At 34.6% G+C, this 19,523-nt stretch overlaps 1 protein-coding gene across 1 annotated transcript in view; it reads left to right on the top strand.

Moving 5' to 3' along the window:
• The window catches only part of LOC138708003 (programmed cell death protein 7), a 41,942-nt gene extending 25,032 nt beyond the window's left edge, over window positions 1–16,910 (top strand). The window contains exons 3-7 of the mRNA XM_069838113.1: window positions 8,741–8,884; window positions 9,626–9,847; window positions 12,443–12,629; window positions 15,468–15,693; window positions 16,553–16,910. Coding sequence (XP_069694214.1) covers window positions 8,741–8,884; window positions 9,626–9,847; window positions 12,443–12,629; window positions 15,468–15,693; window positions 16,553–16,688 — 915 coding nt within the window. The 3' untranslated portion in view covers window positions 16,689–16,910. The remainder of the gene's footprint in view (window positions 1–8,740; window positions 8,885–9,625; window positions 9,848–12,442; window positions 12,630–15,467; window positions 15,694–16,552) is intronic.
• The last annotated feature ends 2,613 nt before the right edge of the window (window positions 16,911–19,523 follow it).

Raw genomic sequence — 19,523 nt, 5'->3', positions numbered from 1 at the left:
AACAGATCCATATAGTACTTAATAATACCATAATCAAGGAAGTAGAATGCAATAAATTCTTAGGGGTATGGATAGATTCCAATCTAACATGGGAAAAACACATTCTGCATTTAATTGAGAAGCTAAGCCATCTGTGCTATGCCTTCCGAATTCTTGTGAAAATATCACCCATGGAACTTATAAAATCAGTCTACTTTGACTACATTCATTCAATATCATATGGCATTACTTGGGGGCCTTCACCAAAATCGATACAGGTACTCCAATTGCAGAAAAGAATAATTAAAATTATAAAGCAAGTCCCTATCCGATCTGAAAGTATAAGCATTTTTAGAGAACTAAAACTTTTACCTGTACCCTACATATATATACTAGAGGTAGTGTGCTACATTCATCAAAATATAGACTCTCTTAAAATAAATTCTTTTTATCGTGAGTATAGTACCAGAACATCCAGGAATATACATTTGAATTACCACAGACTTACCAGAAGTATTAACAGTTTATCACATAGAGGCAGCAATCTTTATAACAAACTCCCACAAAATATTAAAGACCTTAACATGCGAAAATTAAAAAGAGAGGTAAAAAATATTTTATTAAAACACTTGCCACTTTGCTCAAATGATTATCTAAAATTAAAGCTCTAGTATTTAACATTCTGCTCTGGATACTACCTTTGATGGTTTTATGTCAGGTAGAGTTAAAGCCAAGACTGGGGAGAGAAAACAGATAGACTGCATGGGACAGTGCCACATGACTCTAGCTTGAAAGAAAAATGTTAGTATATCTGAATTAGTGTATTCTGAAATTGGTACAATTAAGACTGACTTTTACATGTAAATTAGTATTAAACTCTATGTATAATACTGTATATATTAGCTTGTGACGCCAAAAATGTTCTCACCTTCAGCGTATAAATTAAAACATTTGTATTTCTGTATCCTAGCATATTTAGCACTAGATCTATTATATTATGTATTGTAAATTTTCTGTATACTGATGATGCCATGAATGCTTGTCATTCCTACAGCTTAATAAAAATCAATCAATCAATTATCTCGAGTATGCGAATTTCGATTTCAAAAATGTTTACAGTTATTGTTGCCTTACCAATTCCAATAAAGGTACTGAAAGTTTCAGAAGTACAGACTTACTAAATATGAAGTTACAAGCTCCATAATATCTGACTGGGGTGTTCACAACACCCGCGTGATGACTTAATGGTTAAATTCATTGCTCCTACTAACAAATATACATCTAGTTAATTTGGCAAATTTAATTATACTGTTTTCTATAATGCTTTGTTAGGACGAAATAAAATTAACAGTGAAGAGTTTCAAAACCATTGTTGTAAATTAACATGTTCACTAAAGAAACAACAGCAACAGCTTTTTCTCTTGGAAATCGCTGACTATTATTGCTACAGTAAGCTGACTTGGATTGTTCTTCAATAGAAGCAGTTGACTTAGATTGATCGTTCATGGTAGGCCAGATTTTAAAGGCCATTTTTAAGAGACAAGAATTGTTTTTCGTAAGCTTTAGTCTGTTTCATATTATAGTTCAGACCCCAAAATAGCAGTTGGAATCATAATCTCAATTTATATATTTTTTAACTTAAATTGTTCCTTTCTTGTACCCTTCATTATGATTTATTACACTTCGAATATCACAGGATTATGTAACAATATATGAAAGCTAATTACAATTAGCTATTGGACAACACATTACATGATTGGTTTTACAGTGAGAATACTATTATAAATGGAATAAATGGAGATAGTATAATCGACAATTAAAATATCATTAATAATACGAAAATAAAGGGGCACATGGTAGTATTGCAGTTAAGGTGTTAACACTGTAAGTTGGAAGGTCGCAGGTTCGATTCCTAATGGGGTCGTGGATGGATTTCTTCATTGTTGTAATCCTTCCAGTCACACTATGGCCCTTGAGTTTACTCAGCCTTTAATAGAAATGAGTATCAGAGGTATTTCCTTGGGGGTAAAGGTAGCAGGCATACCTTACCGCCATTGACTACCTTGTGAGCCTCCATGGCCTGTATTGAAGATGACTTTTTAATGGGAAAGTAAAAGTCAGATGTCATAATAGACAAATTAAATATTGGAATTTTACTGTTATAAAATAAAATATTACAAAATGGAAATGATGCTACAGTCTCTGCTTAATTATACAGCTGTCTCAAACATAGACCAACAAAATTTTCTAGAATGTTTCTTAATTGAAAACAATACAAAAACAAAAGGTTTCAATGTTCCAACTCAAGTAGTTCTTGAGACATTAAGAAAAAAACATGATTTATGATTGGCATTGTGTTAGTGTTATACGTGTATTGAACATTTGTTTACTACCTGGCATCGAACTATCAACTTCTAATTTGCTGTGGAATCAAAGAACAACTCTCTATATATACAGCCTAATCACTCTTGAGTTTGCTTAATTTTATCTGTTATAAAAGTGGAAACCATTTGAGTAAAAAGAAACGAAACTTTGGGAATGTCTTTCCTACATATAACACTTATTCTTTCCCTTCTTTTGGCCTTTCAGAGATTGTCTAATTAATTATTGGGTATAACAAATACGCGATTATCGTTTTTATACAGTTATTATTAATTACTTATTTGTTTATTATTTATCGGAAAACGTGTCTCTTAAAATATTTAATTATTGGGACTGGACTTAACGAATTCACAGAATGATAACCTGAACAATATGTAAAATAGACTGAGGTTTTCACTGGCATATTTCTTTACTCTGTGTCGGTATATTTTTCAGATACTCTGTTTATGAATGACACATTTTATATTTTTATTATTCTGTATATTGAGTAATGTAACCACCTATTGGTGCTCATTTAAACAGTTACGTTTATGCCCATAATGACTCTAAATTATACTGGGAAGCTAGAAGGCGAATGGAGATCTTCCAAGTGCCTGGGCAATAGATGCTGGTGCTGCTGAAGCATTTTTATTATTTTGGAATGTATAAGTCTACTCTTCTGATGTTCTGTATGGTTGTGAAACTTGGACTCTTACTTTGAGAGAGGAACAGAGGTTGAGTGTTCGAGAATAAGGTGCTCAGGAAAATATTTGTGGCTAAGAGTGATGAGGTTACAGGATAATGGAGAAAGTTACACATGCAGAACTGCACACATTGTATTCTTCACCTAACATAAGAGGCCTAGATGTAGATGGGAGGATAATATTAGACTATATTTGAGGAAGGTGGGGTATGATAATAGGGACTGGATTAATTTTGCTCTGAATAGGAACTGATGGTGAGCTTATGTGACAGCAGCAATGAACCTCCAGGTGCTTTAAAAGTCATTTGAAAGTAAATAAGTAATAAGTCTGTATGACTTGAGGCTTTCCCGGCGTTTGATATAGAATAACTCTTTTTGGGTTCTCAGCCAGGTGAGTTGGAGATTAGCTTCCAAGCTTTTGACGGCAGAGCTATCCGTTGAAAGCTTGGAAGCTAATCTCCAACTCACCTGGCTGAGAACCCGAGAAGAGTTATTCTAAGTAATAAGTCTACTATTAATGCTGTAATGTACGTTGCGAATAATCAGGAGATTGTTGACATCAGGATCAATGTAATTTCTTCTCTCTGTTACAATAAGTTCTGCCCTATTAGCTGCACTACTGGCAGGAATGTACAGTACTTGCTTCGCTATTATAGAGAGCTTGGGCAAAGAGATAGAACATGTCTTTCACTACAGCACTTGATCTTTACAACTGAAGATACATCCATATTTAGTCTTTCTTATGCAGGCTGTAATATGGCCACTCTCTGAATTTGTGGCGGCTTCCACATGAGGAGGTATGTTTACATTCTTGTGTTCCTATCGAAGAGACTGATGAACTTGTTTCTCTTAGATGGATTGATTACGAGAAGCTCCTTAAACAAAGGGTGAAGGAAAGTTAATACATAATGAATGTCATTCAATTAACTCTTAAGTATTTTCCTTGAGAAACTGTTTTGCTCTTTTTTAATCTTCTGCATAGATTATTTCAAAATGCAAAGTTATATCTGTTAGAAAATTTGCAATATTTCGAAAGAAAGAGAAATGAAAGAAAATAATTTTTAACAAATTCATGAACTTTGAAGAGTGTTCAATATGTAACATCAATTCAGTTTCACTGATACTGACATAATCAAACAGTTTATTCTTTTACAAGCTAAGAAGTTCTATAACAACCTAGAAAATGTTCCAAGCACCATACACTACTTTCTCGGAAGAAAGTCCACTTTTCCCAAATGAATCAAGAGCTGACTTCCAATGGACTTTATATTATAATCAAAATTTATCATCACACCAACGTATGTACTGTATATCACTTATTGACAATTTTTTGTTCACTGAGGAGCCCAATCTAGACTGCCCTCAATTCTGTGTCACATATTATATTTGTATTTCATTTAGAAGTGGTCTGTACAGTGCTAAGTGCGCTGATCGATCAATAAATTATGTAAAAAAGAAGTCAGTTTCATTTAAATATGTTTTAAAGTTAAAATTAAATTATAAAATGTTACTATTGATATAAGTATCATGCCATAACAATACTTATAATATTCACACCTCTGTATAAGCATTCATAACTTCACTTTGCTAACAAACTGAAGATTCAAGGAACAACCTATGGAGTAGCGTAGGTTCTTTATAACCTTCCAGATCATCAGTGGCTTTCTTGAATGACTCCAGGAATTGTATGAGCTTTTCTATCATATTTTTGTCATATAGGCTACAGATATTATTCCTTGTTTGGCCTTTTCATGCATTATTATATTCTGCTTTACTTGGTCCGTGTTTATCTCCTATATGAATTAATTGTTGGGCATTTTCTGTGAATCCTTCTGCTACAATATTAAATGGGCGAAAATATTTTATACAAAATAACACACATTTTACACTCAATGTTGCTTTATCTTCCCTAGATAAGTCATCAGATTATGCTTAATACTTCACAGAACATTTCGACAGCCTAGTTCAAAAGGGAAACAACTAAAAATTTGAAGTTTTGAGAGACCTGAATTTTAAAGCTTCATATTGCTGCGAAAAATCCATTATTAACACATTCTAATTTGAAACTTATAGTATATAGAAAAACATTAAGAGAATTTGGAGTGATTTAAACGATTCTTTGATTTTTCACAGCAACATAAAGCTTAGAAGTACAGAATTTTCAAAACTTTAAATTTTGAGTTGTTTCTTCTTTGAACTGGGCCATCGATTTATGTATATTCATGCCAGTTCTGTTTCATTTTTCACCAGATTTGCTTTGCAATTTTATTTTATATGCACTGCACAAAACCAACCAGTTTATTTGTTGCACTGTCAACAACCATCTGCAATGTCATCAAAATATACAGAAATAAATGTAATACTGTATGCATAGCATATGAGTAGAATACAAATATTATCGAAAATAATATAAACAGTATATAGAGACAATTTATCATATGAGTAGGAAATATGATTTTCCAACAATATAGATAAATTTAAATATTAGAAGTAGTGTAATGAAAAAGAAAAGTTTGCTTAAAAATTTGTACCTGATAATTTATTCAACATGCATTTTCCCACTAACTTCTAGCTTCTACCTGGCATTCGTTATTTATTCCTTAATGTTTTTTTAGTATTAGACTACATTGTGTTTTAATATTATGCGCAACTTATTACCACATGGCGTTGGTATAACGCTCGCCTTCTATGCCCAAGATTGCAGGTTCGATCCCGGGCCAGGTCGATGTCATTTAAGTGTGTTTAAATGCGACAGACTCATGTCAGTAGATTTACTGGCATGTAAAAGAACTCCTGCGGGACAAAATTCCGGCACATCCGGCAACGCTGATATAACCTCTGCAGTTGCGAGTATCGTTAAATAAAACATAACACATTACCACATGTAGCTTATTGGATAATTGAGTGATCTCTACACTTCATACAGTGACCTCAGTAATGTCGAGAATGAGATGGTATTGAGATTAGCAGAACATAGAGATTTCTGTGTTCTCAGATGGTGTGTTATTGTGCCTTGATAGGTATGCGCATTTGCTGTGAGACAGTAGTAGACATGTGATAGTGAATGATAACAGAACACTGTTTGCCCAGCTCTAGCTACTACCATATTTAAATAAAACAGGTGTTTGTAAATGTGGTAAAATGATTTATCTATTTCATGCCTGTTAAAATGATTATCATTGAGCTGTGAATTATGTTGTTGTTTTCTAATGCCAGGCGTTTGACAATAAAGTCATTTGACCTCTTGCACTCCAATATTTTTCAAAGATATTATCATGACCAGCCACTGAAGCACAGATTTTGAGGTGTTCCGAATCCATTTCTTGGCTTGAGTTGCACAATGGACAGTTAGGGGACTGATATATTCCAATTCTATGCAGGTGTTTGGCCCAACAATCATGGCCTGTTGCCAATCTAAATGCAGCTACAGACGATTTTCGTGGTAAATCGGGAATTAACTATGGATTTTGATGCAGAGAGTTCCATTTTTTCCCTTGGGATTGTGTTATCAAATTTTGTTTGTTGAAGTCTAAGTATGTAGATTTAATAAATCTTTTCACAGAGTAATACGTAGATTTAGTAACAGGTCTGTAAGTAGCAGTACTGCCCTTCTTTGCTAAAGCATCCGCATTCTCGTTTCCCAGGATTCCACAATGGGATGGTATCCATTGGAATACAATTCTTTTATTGAGTGATATTAATTGAGAGAGCATTTTATTTATTTCTGCTGTTTGAGATGAAGGTGTGTGTTTAGAGACGATTGATAGAATAGCTGCTTTGGAGTCTGACAATATAACTACATTCTTAAATTTATTGATGTGGCATAGAAGATTCCTGAGACATTCACTTATTGCAATGATTTCACCATCAAAACTTGTTGTTCCATATCCAAGAGATCTATAAAGTGAGAAGAGACAGCACATAACACCTGCACCGGCACTTTGTTCTCTGGAGATCAAGGATCCGTCCGTGTATAAATGAAGCCAGTTTTGTGGAGGGTAGCTAATATTAATTGTCTCTAAAGACAATTGTTTCAGTATTTCAGTGTTTACTTCTGATTTCAGTATTTCTTCTGTTAAATTTAGATTATATTCTATATTTAATAGAGTTAAAGGGTTTGGTTTAATTTGTAAGTTTTTTTTTAAATTCGGGATATTGATTTTCTGTTTTAATTCTTGAACAATGGATATGAAACTTTTTTGAGTTTTCAATCTACAGAGAGGACTGTATGAATGCCAATTGTTTCCTGGTAATCTGATAAGTTTTTCATATTGAATCAGTGCTTTTTCTTCTATTGTCATTTTGATGCTGTTAATATTAGTGAGGAATCTCATAGAATCTATTAGAGTTGTTTTGATTCCACCAGTAATGAGTCTGAGAGCTTGGTTTTGAACGTATTCTATGTTGTTTATGAAAGGTGAAGTAATTAAAATTTCTCCGCAGTATGTCAGCACTGTCTGTATAAACATTTTGTATTAGTGTTCAAAGTATTCCTAGAGCACCCCCATTTCTTTCCTGCTAGTCTTTTTAGAAGGGAGAATCTTTTACGAGCTTTTTCAGAAATGTATTTCAAATGGTTGCTCCATGTTAACTTATCGAAAATAACTCCAAGATATTTGGATTCATAAGTCCTAGGAAAGTGTTGGCCATTGTATTGGATATTGAATTCTCTTTCTTTTTTACCGAGTGAAAATATTTGGTAGTTACTTTTGCTTAAATTGAGTGTCATCAAATTTGATGTATTCCATTCATGTAGTTGATTTAGAGCTTGAAGAGCAGAATTTTGAATTTTGTCTCTATGTCTGTAAGATCGGGAAGTCCACAAAACTATATCATCTGCAAATAGTGCTGTTTTCATGTTTGATTCCTCTAATAGGGAGGGTAAGTCATTTATATAAATATTGAATAAAGTTGTGCTGAGGACAGCGCCCTGAGGTAGACCTCGATATGTTTGTCTGTAACTAGAAAGTGAGTTATTGAATTTAGTGGCAATGAATCTTTGACTAAGGAATTCTGATATCTATCTGAACATATTGCTGGAGATACCTAATTTCTGGAGTTTTAGTAATAATTTATTTCTCCAAACAGAGTCATATGCTAACTGAAAGTCAATAAATATTGCCAAGGTATCTTCTTTCTTATTAAAACTGTCTTTTATTTCTTGGCCGAGGCGTATGACTTGTTCATTGGTAGAGTGTAGTTGTCGAAAACCGGCTTGTCTTGGTGATAAAAGATTTTGGGATTCTAAATACCAAGTTAATCTGTTGGAGATCATGGACTCCATGGTTTTTGCTATCATGCTTAATAGTGCTATTGGTCGATAACTATTAACATCATGAGCAGGTTTCCCTTTTTTGTGAATTGGTACAATGATTGCTTTTTTCCAAGCTGCAGGAATTGAGGTGTTCCATGATAAATTGAAAATGAATAAAAGTACAGACTTGGCTTTTTCCCCCAGATGTTTAAAAAATTCGGAATGAATGTTGTCGGAGCCAGGAGATTTCTTGGTTTTTAAATTTTGTATAGCTAGAGTTAATTCTTTGGAAGTAAAATTTTGATGAAATATTTCAGGTTTTGTACTAGTAATATTGTTTTTATTATTTTTATGTAATTCTCTTTTGATAAATTTGTCAGTTTTTTTGGTATTGGGATGTAATCTGTGAGAGCTGTGAATTATAATTTTTGTCCTTGTTTCAGGTGTTTGAAGCCAAACAGATGTTGCGTTCTTGTCTAATGAAATTGGATAAATTGGATGGTTTACAAAAGGAATTGAAAACAGAATACAGCAACGTCAGTTACACTTGTTGGAAGGAGAAGTGGGATTACATCACAGAAATTAAAGTAAGTACGAAAGTAGAGCAATTACTAAGCTTTTTTTTCTAACTCTGTCTTTCTAAATCTAATTACAACTATGCGCGATGTAATAAAAAACAAGATACAAAGTGCATCAAGTTTGTAAATCTACAACATGAGACCTCTTAATATTCCTATCTTTCCACAGACAGCCATCATAAGGAGTACCCTTGGCCATTAAAAACCCATCGTTGAAAACCAGACTTAAATTAGTGAACTTATGATCCACTACCTAGCGTGTTAAAAGAAAAGACCACAGGGAAATTACGAAACTGTATTATGCACTTAGTTTTTGAACATCTTTTATAGTATGGATTATCTGATTTTTTCGATTAACCGTTTACTCCACTCCCTTCATTACCATGGATAATAGAGGTTCTACTGTACTAGTTATCAAGTTTCATGTTATTTTGTACTTCTTGTGGTTCCATAATCAACTGCTAAGGTTATCTAGCATTTGAATGAGATGAAGGTGAAAATGCCAGCGAAATGAGTGCAGGGTCCAGCACCGAAAATTATCCAGCATTTGCTCTTAATGGGGTGAGGGAAAACCCCAGAAAAAACCTCAAACAGGTAACTTGTCCCAACCAGAATTTGAACTTGGACCCACTTGTTTCATAGTCAGGCATGCTAACCGTTACTCCACAGTAGTGGACATATAGTATCTAAAGTTGTAAATACTGTCACTTTTCAGGCTATAATTGTGTTAAAGTTGACATTCTTTTACAGGAAGAAATAAAGAATAATTTGGATAAACTGAATGAACCTACAGCTTTATATGCTTTAAAAACAACATTACAGAAACGTAGTAAGAAGCGCCGAAGACAAAAAGTCCAGTGTGCATTGCATCAAGAAAAGACAAAAGAATTTAAAGTCAGACAGCAACAGCTGCATCAGAATATTGACACCTGGCTGAAAAATATGCAGGAAGTAGTTGAGAATATAAAAAGAGTAAGTAAATGGCAGAGCAAACCTTCACTATATTTCTCATACTGTTAATGATCATATTTACAATATTACTTATAACATACAGCCTTTCTTCTTTATCAAAGGGAACAAGAAGAGTATATTTATGTATGTACAGAGCCGTCATTATATCCGGGCTCACTTACAGCGGCACATTTCCGCTGCCAAGCAGAGCTCTCCTGACAACAAACTGGTAGCAATAGGTACAATACAAACAAGATAAGGTAGTCAAGAAATGTGTTGTGAAATTCAGTTCTCTTGGGTTGTGAGTGAGTGTGTCATGGTACAGAAATTTAATACAGAATAAAGAATTTTCGTTTGTTGTGACTTTATAAAAACAAATCACCTGCTCAGAGTCATAGAGCATTTCGGGTAGGCTTTCCAGGGGTTGATCCGCCTAACAGACACTCAGTTCATAAAATAATAACAAATTCAAAACTACAGGAATGGTATTGAATAAGAAAAAAATAGAAGACATCACACTTTAATAGAAGAAAAGCTTGATATCAATTAGAACGTTCCCCATGAAAGTGTCTAAATTAGCCCAGAAAGTAGGAGTATCAACTATGGTTCAGTACACAAAGCAGTAAAATTACTGAAATTTCGTCCATACAAAACGACAGAAGTGCAAGCCCTTAGAGGACAGGGACCCACAGGGAAGAAAGAAGTTTAGAATCTAGTTTCTTGAGTGAGTGGTTGGTAATTTAATCATAACCATTCTTTATTTGTTACAAGCACATAGTCAAATGTACAAATATTTTTAGTCAAATCTAACAATTAAAATGTTTAATCACTTGAACTGGAAAACACACATAGAATATATTGCTCCTAACTGGAGCTCTGCCTGTTATGCATTAAGGTCCTTCTTTTCTATTGGTGATATAAATACCCTTAAAATGATATACAAGGTGTTCCAGTAGACTGTGACTGTTTTCGTAGCCTTATTGTGGGAAAATCAAATTGAATTAACAGACAACACTTTTACTGGAAACATTGTTGTAGAATGCAGTTTATTAATCTGTACTTTTTTTTTTAATTACGTTTTTTTAAGTGACCTCTACGGCAACGAACACATTCTTGCAATCTGTTCTGAAAGCTCATTACTCTCTGCAATAAACCACAATCAGTGACTCTAATTTCATTATTTATGTTTTTCTTTTAACTGCATTATGGTACTTGGTCTGTTACAGTACACTTTACTTTTCAAATATCCACCCACATAAGTCAGCTGCTGTAATATCAGGAGACTGTGATGGCCAGGTGATATCTCCAAATCGTGAAGTTATGCACTCAAGAAACATGATTAGCAGATGGTTCATTGATTCAAGTGCAGTGTGTGCTGTCACCACATCCTGTTGAAACTAAAATTCATTATGGTGATCCTTCTCAGGCAGTTCCACTGTTCCCAACATTTCTTGATATCGATCTGCATTGAGAGTCACAGTGTGGTTATGTTCTTCAAAGAAGTATGGGCCTATAATTCCAGAGGCAGAAACACCACACCACACTATTACCTTCACATTATGTAGTGGTTATTCGTGCACTTGCATGGGTTGATCTTCACTCCAGTACAGAAAATTCTGTTTATTAACAAACCTAGATAAGTGGAAGTGTGCCTCATCTGACATAATGAGTCTGTTCAGAATATCCAGATCAGCATTTAACATTTAATTGAACTCTCTACAAAACGCTAATTGAGCAGGTTTATCAGTGTCACAAAGATGATTCACAATTTGGATTTTGTATCGATGGAATCTGAGATCATCGTGTAAAATACGGCACATAGCTTCTCTAACTCTGGCGATGTATTCCGGCATATATATTTATCGCAGATCACCAGCAAATCTATCACAAACATTTCCAATGTTATTGAATTTACTCACCCACTTCAGAATGTGTTACGGGAAGGAATTCTTCCATGTTGTGGAACATTAAATTCATTTCTAAATCTTCTCTGAACATATGTGATGGATTTAGACTCAATATATGCTGTTACTGCAAATACACGTTCTGCCACCGTCCAGTTAGCCATGATATAATTTCCTACAATCACAGGAGAAATAGAATGTTTTGAAGGTTGCCGTACTTCCTCCAAAGCACAAAATTGCTAGAAACAACAGTGTTCTGAAAACCGTTACATTCTATTGGAACACCTTGTATTTTGCATACTTTCATTCTGTAATGAAATTGGATTAATATTTTAGGGTAAATTATCTGAAACTAAGCATAGTTTTGTTGTACAAAGAATGCTGTAAGCATAATGATAGACGTGTATAAAAGAACATAATGAGAAAAGATTTTCCAAAATTCAGAAATATTGACCTTGCCATGTGTGAGTACATTCTTTCTATTATGGTAGCATTCCTCCTTCCCTTATCCTGGAGGCAGAGAACAGGGAGGCTTTGTAGCAGTAGAAAGGCAAGTGACGAATTCAGTTTCTACTGCCTGGTCCCTGCAATTAGCGGGCAGAAGGGAGTTCAAAATCAGGCATTACAGAGCCATTAGAAGTTGCTTCTTTCCTTTCAGCAGCTGTAAGTGTAATGTATTGTCCGTTGTTCAATTATTTGTGTTATTTTATAGGAAGAGAGTTTAAAATGTGAAGCAGATCAGGTTCTATCTGAAGTGACTCGTAAGAAGTCAGAAGCACGACGGCAGATAAACATGTTGTCAGCTCTGCTAAAGCTTCGCAACACCAGAATTCACACTGTAATGAACCGAGGTCAACATATTGATGCCGAAAGCAACATTAGATTCACAAGAGTTATAGGTTAGTCATTGTTTGTTGTTAATACTGGAAGCTAGCTTGCTGTTAGAGAACATTTCTAAGATGTCACTGATATTAATGTTGGCGAAAAGAGCATTACTATTTAGAACTTTGTTCTGTTAATTACTAGATTAAGTCTACTGCTGTAGAGTAATGGCTAGCATGTCTGACTGTGAAACATCAACTTTTCAAAATTGTAATTTTTAGTGGCATCCGTGTGTGTGTGCGTGCATGTGTGTGTCAAAAAAGAGTTCCTGAACCTTTACATAAAAACGGAAGAGAGAGATACAAAAGTAACATATCAGCTTTCTTTATTGCCTGTCAGAACCAAACATTACAAGCTCTACAATAATACAGCTTGACTTTCTTAATTTGAATTGCTGACTACAGCCTACACCAGTACCTTTAATACCCAGTAGCACGTCCTCTTGCAGTGATGCATACCTGTATTCGTCATGGCATATTGTCCACTAGTTCATCAAGGCACTGTTGGTCCAGACTGTCCCACTCCTCAATGGCGGTTCAGCCTATAGATCTCTCAGATTGGTTGATGGGTCATCTCATCCATAAACAGTCTTTTTCAATGTATCCCGGGCATGTTTGATAGAGTTCATGTCTGTGGAACATGCCGGCTACTCTAGTCTAGTGATTTTTCCATCACAAAGGAAGTCATTAACGAGACATGCAGATGGGCGCAAGAATTATCGTCCATTAAGACTTCTCCGAAATTCTGGAGATACGGTTACACCATGGGTCAGAGGATGTCATCCCTGTATCATATAGCTGTTTCATTGCCTTCCGTGACATCAAATGGCGTATGGTGGCCCCACATAATGCCACTCCAAAACATCAGGGAACTACCATCTTGCTGCACTCACTGGACAGTGTGTCTAAGATGTGCAGCCTGATCAGACTGCTTCCAAACATGTCTTCAGCAATAGTCTGGTTGAAGGCATATGCGACACTCATCTGTGAAAAGAACTTTATGCCAATTCTGACAAGTCCATTCAGCATAATGTTAGGCCCATCTGTACCACACCCTGTGATGTCTAGGTTTCAGAGCTGGACCTTGCCATGGACGTCGAGAGTGAAGTTCCGCTTTGTGCAACCTATTTCTTACAGTTTAATTGAAACCTGACGATCTGTGGCTTCACGAAAATCATTATTGAGCCTGGTGACATTGTGTTTCGGGTTCCTCCGAGCTGAAATCAGTAAGTAACAGTCATTGTCTGCAATCTAGCTCTTGGATGGCCTGTGTGAGGCAAGTCATCAACAGTTTCTTTCTCTCTGTACTTCTTCTATGTTCGAACAACATTGCTTTGGTTCACTCTGAGATGTCTGGAAACTACCCTTCCTGACACAATGTGACAATGTGGACATGATCAAACATCGCAATTGACCTTCTAGCCATAGCAGAACTGCAGACAACACGAGTAATGTATTTTCTTCCTTATGTTATGACTGGAACTGATGGCTGTCTTACCGGCTCCATTTGGTAGGTACAGCTTATGCATGGTTGTTTACATCGTTGTGCAAGTTTAGTCTAAGGGTCTATGTTATTGATGCAATATAGCATTCATCGTCAAGGTTCAGGAACTCTTGGGACTGAGGTGATACAAAACTTTTTATGATGTGTGTCATATATACAGGGTGTTAAAAAAAAGTATCTAATATTTTAGGAGGTGATAGTATGCATCAAAACAAGAAAAAAATGTCTAATAAACATGGGTCCTACAACACATACTTTCTGCGGTCTGAACACTTGTTCATAGGAGTGCTCAATGTGACGTCCATTTATGGCAATGTATTTTTCTGCCCTACAATACAGCGGGCTACCAGATAATCATACCGTAGTTGACACCCCTGGCATGGAATAATGATACGTTGCAAGGAATACTGAAAACAAAATTTTGGTTGCGGATATGAGCGGGGTTCAGCAGAGATGGTGTTGTGAATTTTCGTAATCAGCATGTGTGGGCTGATGAAAATCCCCATGCAGCTGAAGAAATAAGGCATCAGTACCAATTCATTCTTGGCTATAGATTAAGGGCTACCACAGAGATTAACTGGGGCTCGTTATGAGGACTTTCTTATTAACATATTGTCTACCTTGCTGGAGTATGTGCCATGTCAGCAAAGACTACAGATGTGGTTCGTGCATGATGGTACACCAGCACATTTTTTCCATAGTGAGCGTGAATACCTGACACTGACATTTCAGGACTGCTGGATTGATTGGGGAGACCCCACATCTTGGCCTGCTCGTTCCCCAAATCTAAATCCCCTAGACTTTTGGTTATCAAGAACAACCTGGTCAATTTCAAAGAGTGCGCGATTCCTTACGCTGAAGGGCAGAAGGATGCACTGCCATGAATGGACGTCACATTGAGCACCTCCTATGAACAAGTGTACAGATCTCAGAAAGTATGTGTTGTAGAACCCATGTTTATTAGGCATTATTTTCTTGTTTTGATGCATACTAGCATCTAAAATATTGGATACTTTTTTTAACACCCTGTATAAATTGCTAGATTGAGGTTATTTGGTATTGTACTAGACTTTTAACACAAAATTTGTCTATGTGGGCAAGTTTATTATTGTTATACCAGAAAGGCTGACCATTGAATGTTAGTTTTGCTAATCACAAGGTGCATTGCATTTATAAATGACAGTGTATACTACAGTCTCGGAAGTAAACAGATACTTGTAATTTTATTAATTAATTGGTTCAAGTTTCGTATTTCTCTCGAGTTGCTTGCTTGTTGAAATTATACACATTTATGTATTTAGCATGAAAAGAAACATGATCTAAACGATACTTCTATCTACATTTCAATGCAGAACATTTGGAGAAATTATGGGTGGACCAGCTAAAGGGGTATGATATAGAAGAACAAGGCCTTAGAGTTATGTTGGATGAGGCCGTGGTGGAAAGGACAAAGTCCGAGGTAATTCAGGACAAACAGGTTCTTGCTGAGTGGGAAACATTACTGTTTGGAAAACGATATACTACAGAATGTTTCTATGCTGCTGCAGAACACGATGTAGGTGCTTTTGTTGCAATTAGGTAAGTAATAGCATGTGATATGTGATGATTGATGATTGGAATTAATTTTGAAATTAATTTAATTTGTCTGTTAGTAATATCTTAATACACAGAAAAGGTGAAATTTTTCTGTACATCTCCATTACACACTTTTAGCACTTTTGTCATTTAATTTGCTGAATAACGATATCTTTACTTTTGCAATTTACTTGGCTGACTAATTTCGAAGTGGTATCCTTCATTGTCCAAAGCCTAACACTTAATTTGTTTATGTTAAATTGAAACTAAGTTGGAAGTTAACCTTAGTGGAATAGTTTCGACTTCACTGTTAGACATCTTCAGAACTAGTGAGTTCCTTGCTTCTTCACTCTGAAGTTGCTTTGGTGGTGTGTGTGTTTATGTTCGGTAGTGTGGAGTCAAATAGGATGCGTGTTCTGAAATTTAATTGTGTATTGAGGATATATTGTGGGTATGTTTTTGTGTGTCTATATTTCGTATTATTCTAGTGAATTTAATTTCTGGTTCTTTGGTTGTTCCTATGCTGCTGTAGTTGTGATGTGTTTTGCATAATATTGCATCCACATATTCAACCAAAACACAAAAAATTAAATGCACTAGAACAGTACGAAATATACAGACACGCAAAAACACATCCACAATATATCCTCAATATACAAATTTCAGAACACACAACCTATTTGACTCAACACTACAAAACACAAACGCACTCACCACCAAAGCAACTTTAGAGGAAACTGGAAACAAGATGGCTAACAATGAAGCCGAAACTAGTCAACTAAGGTAAATTTCCAACTTAGTTTCAGTTTAATACAAAGTAATTTCTATAACATCTTAAGTATTTTTTTTTTATTTATTCCAGAAAATCTTGGGACAAGTTTGTGGCCCCACCTGGAGCCGTAATGTGCTCTTCAATTCCAATTGGTTGGGTGCTTCCAAGCAACCCATCATCAGATAAGTGGGAATCTCTGCTTATTACCAGGAATGACATAAGCTAAATATTAATGTAAATATATACAAATTCTAATAAAGAATGGTGTAAGAAGACTGCTCTTATTATTATAATTATTTTTTTACTATGAATTCGCTACAGCATTTATACATTTTCTATAATCTTGTGAAGGATGAAGATAGAATGTAAATGTTTTGCGAAAATGAGGAGTGTTTTGTGTATGATTCTGAAAGTTAACAATTTAAAAATAAAAATATGAATTACAGAATATCTTGTTTAATTACATTATTTAGTAGTTTAAAGTGCTTAAAGTTGTGTTATATAATATGCCATCTGTACTACCGTGTCAATAGCATTAATCATTCTCTTACAAAGCTCTGTCCTTATGAAATAGGTCCATTGTATGTAATGTCATAATGTGCTGAGTTACATGGTTTTCAAGATGAGAGGTGTAAGTAAGATGTGAAATCAAGTATCAGTATTTTGAACTCATTTAGGCTTCGAAAGTAAATAAAATTAAATGCAATGAAAAATTAACATGCATCTTATCTTTATTTGATAACTATTTTGTTACATAGTTATCTAGCATAGTATTTTTAAATTGTAGTAGTTCATTAAAGAGACTACCTTTTTCTTTCCGAATTGTCAATAAATACTATCTATCATCATGCTATTGCAAAATATACAGTTACTTGAGAAAAGTTTGCTAAAGATAACTGTAGAAACTAAGTTTGCTACAGACATATTTGTTTCTTTCAACTGACAGCCATGAGAGCAATATTACTAATTTCAGTTGTTGGAATTGAATTATTATTTTTAACTTCAAAATTAAAAACTTAGATTACCAATTAAATTGTGTGCGAAATGAACAACAGTGGCCATTGAAAGCATACTGTCCTGAGCCTCAGATTAGCCAAGCATCTTTGTTTGATGATAAGCTAGCATAAAGGTTCGAATCTTACACAGTTTCCTTTTTTGTTTTAGCTTTTCTTTTTCGTCTCGGGATCAGGAACTTAATATGCTTATTTTAGTTCAAAAGTTATTAAAATATGGTGATTTACTGATTATGGCTTTAAGAGAATACGAGGATCAATGATTGTAGTCTCAACTTGAGAGGAGAAAAAAAGGGCTGCACAAACTATGGCAATTCATCTTTATTAAAAACTATCAAAAGACTCATTCCATTTTTCATGCCATATTTCTTCCAAGTTCATAACTAAGGTCACAGGATAACATTCCCTTTATCAGTATGATTAACTTTCGATGACTGTTGAAATTTTTGGGCTGGAAATTCAACTGAATGATTAAAAATTTTTGTTAAATGACACACTTTCTTATATCGCATTCACTTCGTCATGTTTTGAATGAAATTCCCATTTATAGTTTAACTACAATCCAAAATACAAATGAAATCATTTAAATGAATGCAAATAAAGTTATCTATTTTCTTTCTACTGATTACACATAAAAGACATATTTTTATAATTCTAGGAAGTAATATGTCGTGAGTGTATTTGTAAATTATTGTACTGTTTAAGTAGATATGTAATTCATTTTGCACAAATTCACATAAAATAGCAATTAATTTATTGTAATCATTTTTTCTAAATCAACAAAAAGGACAGCCGTCCTTCATGAGGTAGTTAAAAAACGTATACCTAAGAATGCTGCACCTAGGTGGAATTTTAAAGAAAGGTGCGTCAACATATTGTTTGTGTACAGAAATGAGATTTATGACTGTTTACAAGTTATTGTCGATGATGAAACTAGTGACTTTTCAACAAGTAGAAAAGCGATTAGTCTTCAAAATATTTTAAAGGATCAGAATTTTGTGTTTTGGCTACAATTTTTAGCAAAGTTTTACAACATTCTGGCATTCTATTTAATGAACTACAACACAGGGAAATTGATTGTGTTAAAGGGAAAAAAAAGTTACAGATTTCAAGTCTGCAATCCAATGCATAAGGAATTGTCTTGATGATGAACATTACTGGCATATCGATACAGAAGAAGATGTGTCACTAAGCTCAAGTGGAAATTGTGCGCAGTTTGACATTAGCAAAATGATGGTTGAAAAGGAAGTGTGCGACATTTAATAGGTATTGAAGACCATTTTATGTTTAGTGGTCATTTATCTGTAGCTATTTTACTGCAACCTAGTTTGTTTCCTAGACATTAACTACTATTTCCGGAAACCGAATTTAAATTGGTCATTGAATTGTTCAACTTAAATGCAATGGAACTGAAGCAGGTATTGACTGTTACCTATGGAAGAAATGATTTTGCAAATGCATCAGGTGCTTTGGCACTTCTTTCTTGCATTTATGAGAACAATTTAGAATCCCTTTACCGGAATCATTGAAACTTTTACGAATTATCTGCACGATTCCTATGACTACATCAGAGTGTGAGGTGTTTTACAACTCTCAAGAGAATCACTAGTACAATGAAGGAAGATAGGCTTAATGCATTAGCCAAGTGTTCTGTTGAGAAAGTCCTACTGTCTGTATGTTCCTGACTTCAGTGAACATGTCATCAATAATTTTGCTGAACAAAATGAGAGGCAGATGGACTTCATTTACAAGCAAATTAATTAGGTAAGTTTAATTATTTTGAAATTACTGTATTTTATTATGTATTTTCCCGCTATTATTGTACACAGAGAGTTAAAATGTTTTAAATATGAAAGTTAGAAATACCAACAACCGCCCTTTCAATTTTAAAAACCTTGAGCCACCACTGTTGCTCAGTTGAATAAATTAGTTCCTCTTTCAAGACATTGATAGTGGTACATTTTGTCTTGGTTTTCGACTGTTAATAATTTCAATGATTTGAGACACAACAATTTGTTTACCCTTTTTGTTTAAATGCAATCCATGTC

The sequence above is a fragment of the Periplaneta americana genome, chromosome 10 (assembly GCF_040183065.1).
Source record: "Periplaneta americana isolate PAMFEO1 chromosome 10, P.americana_PAMFEO1_priV1, whole genome shotgun sequence".
Taxonomy (NCBI): domain Eukaryota; kingdom Metazoa; phylum Arthropoda; class Insecta; order Blattodea; family Blattidae; genus Periplaneta; species Periplaneta americana.
This window is presented reverse-complemented; position numbering and strand designations above follow the sequence as displayed.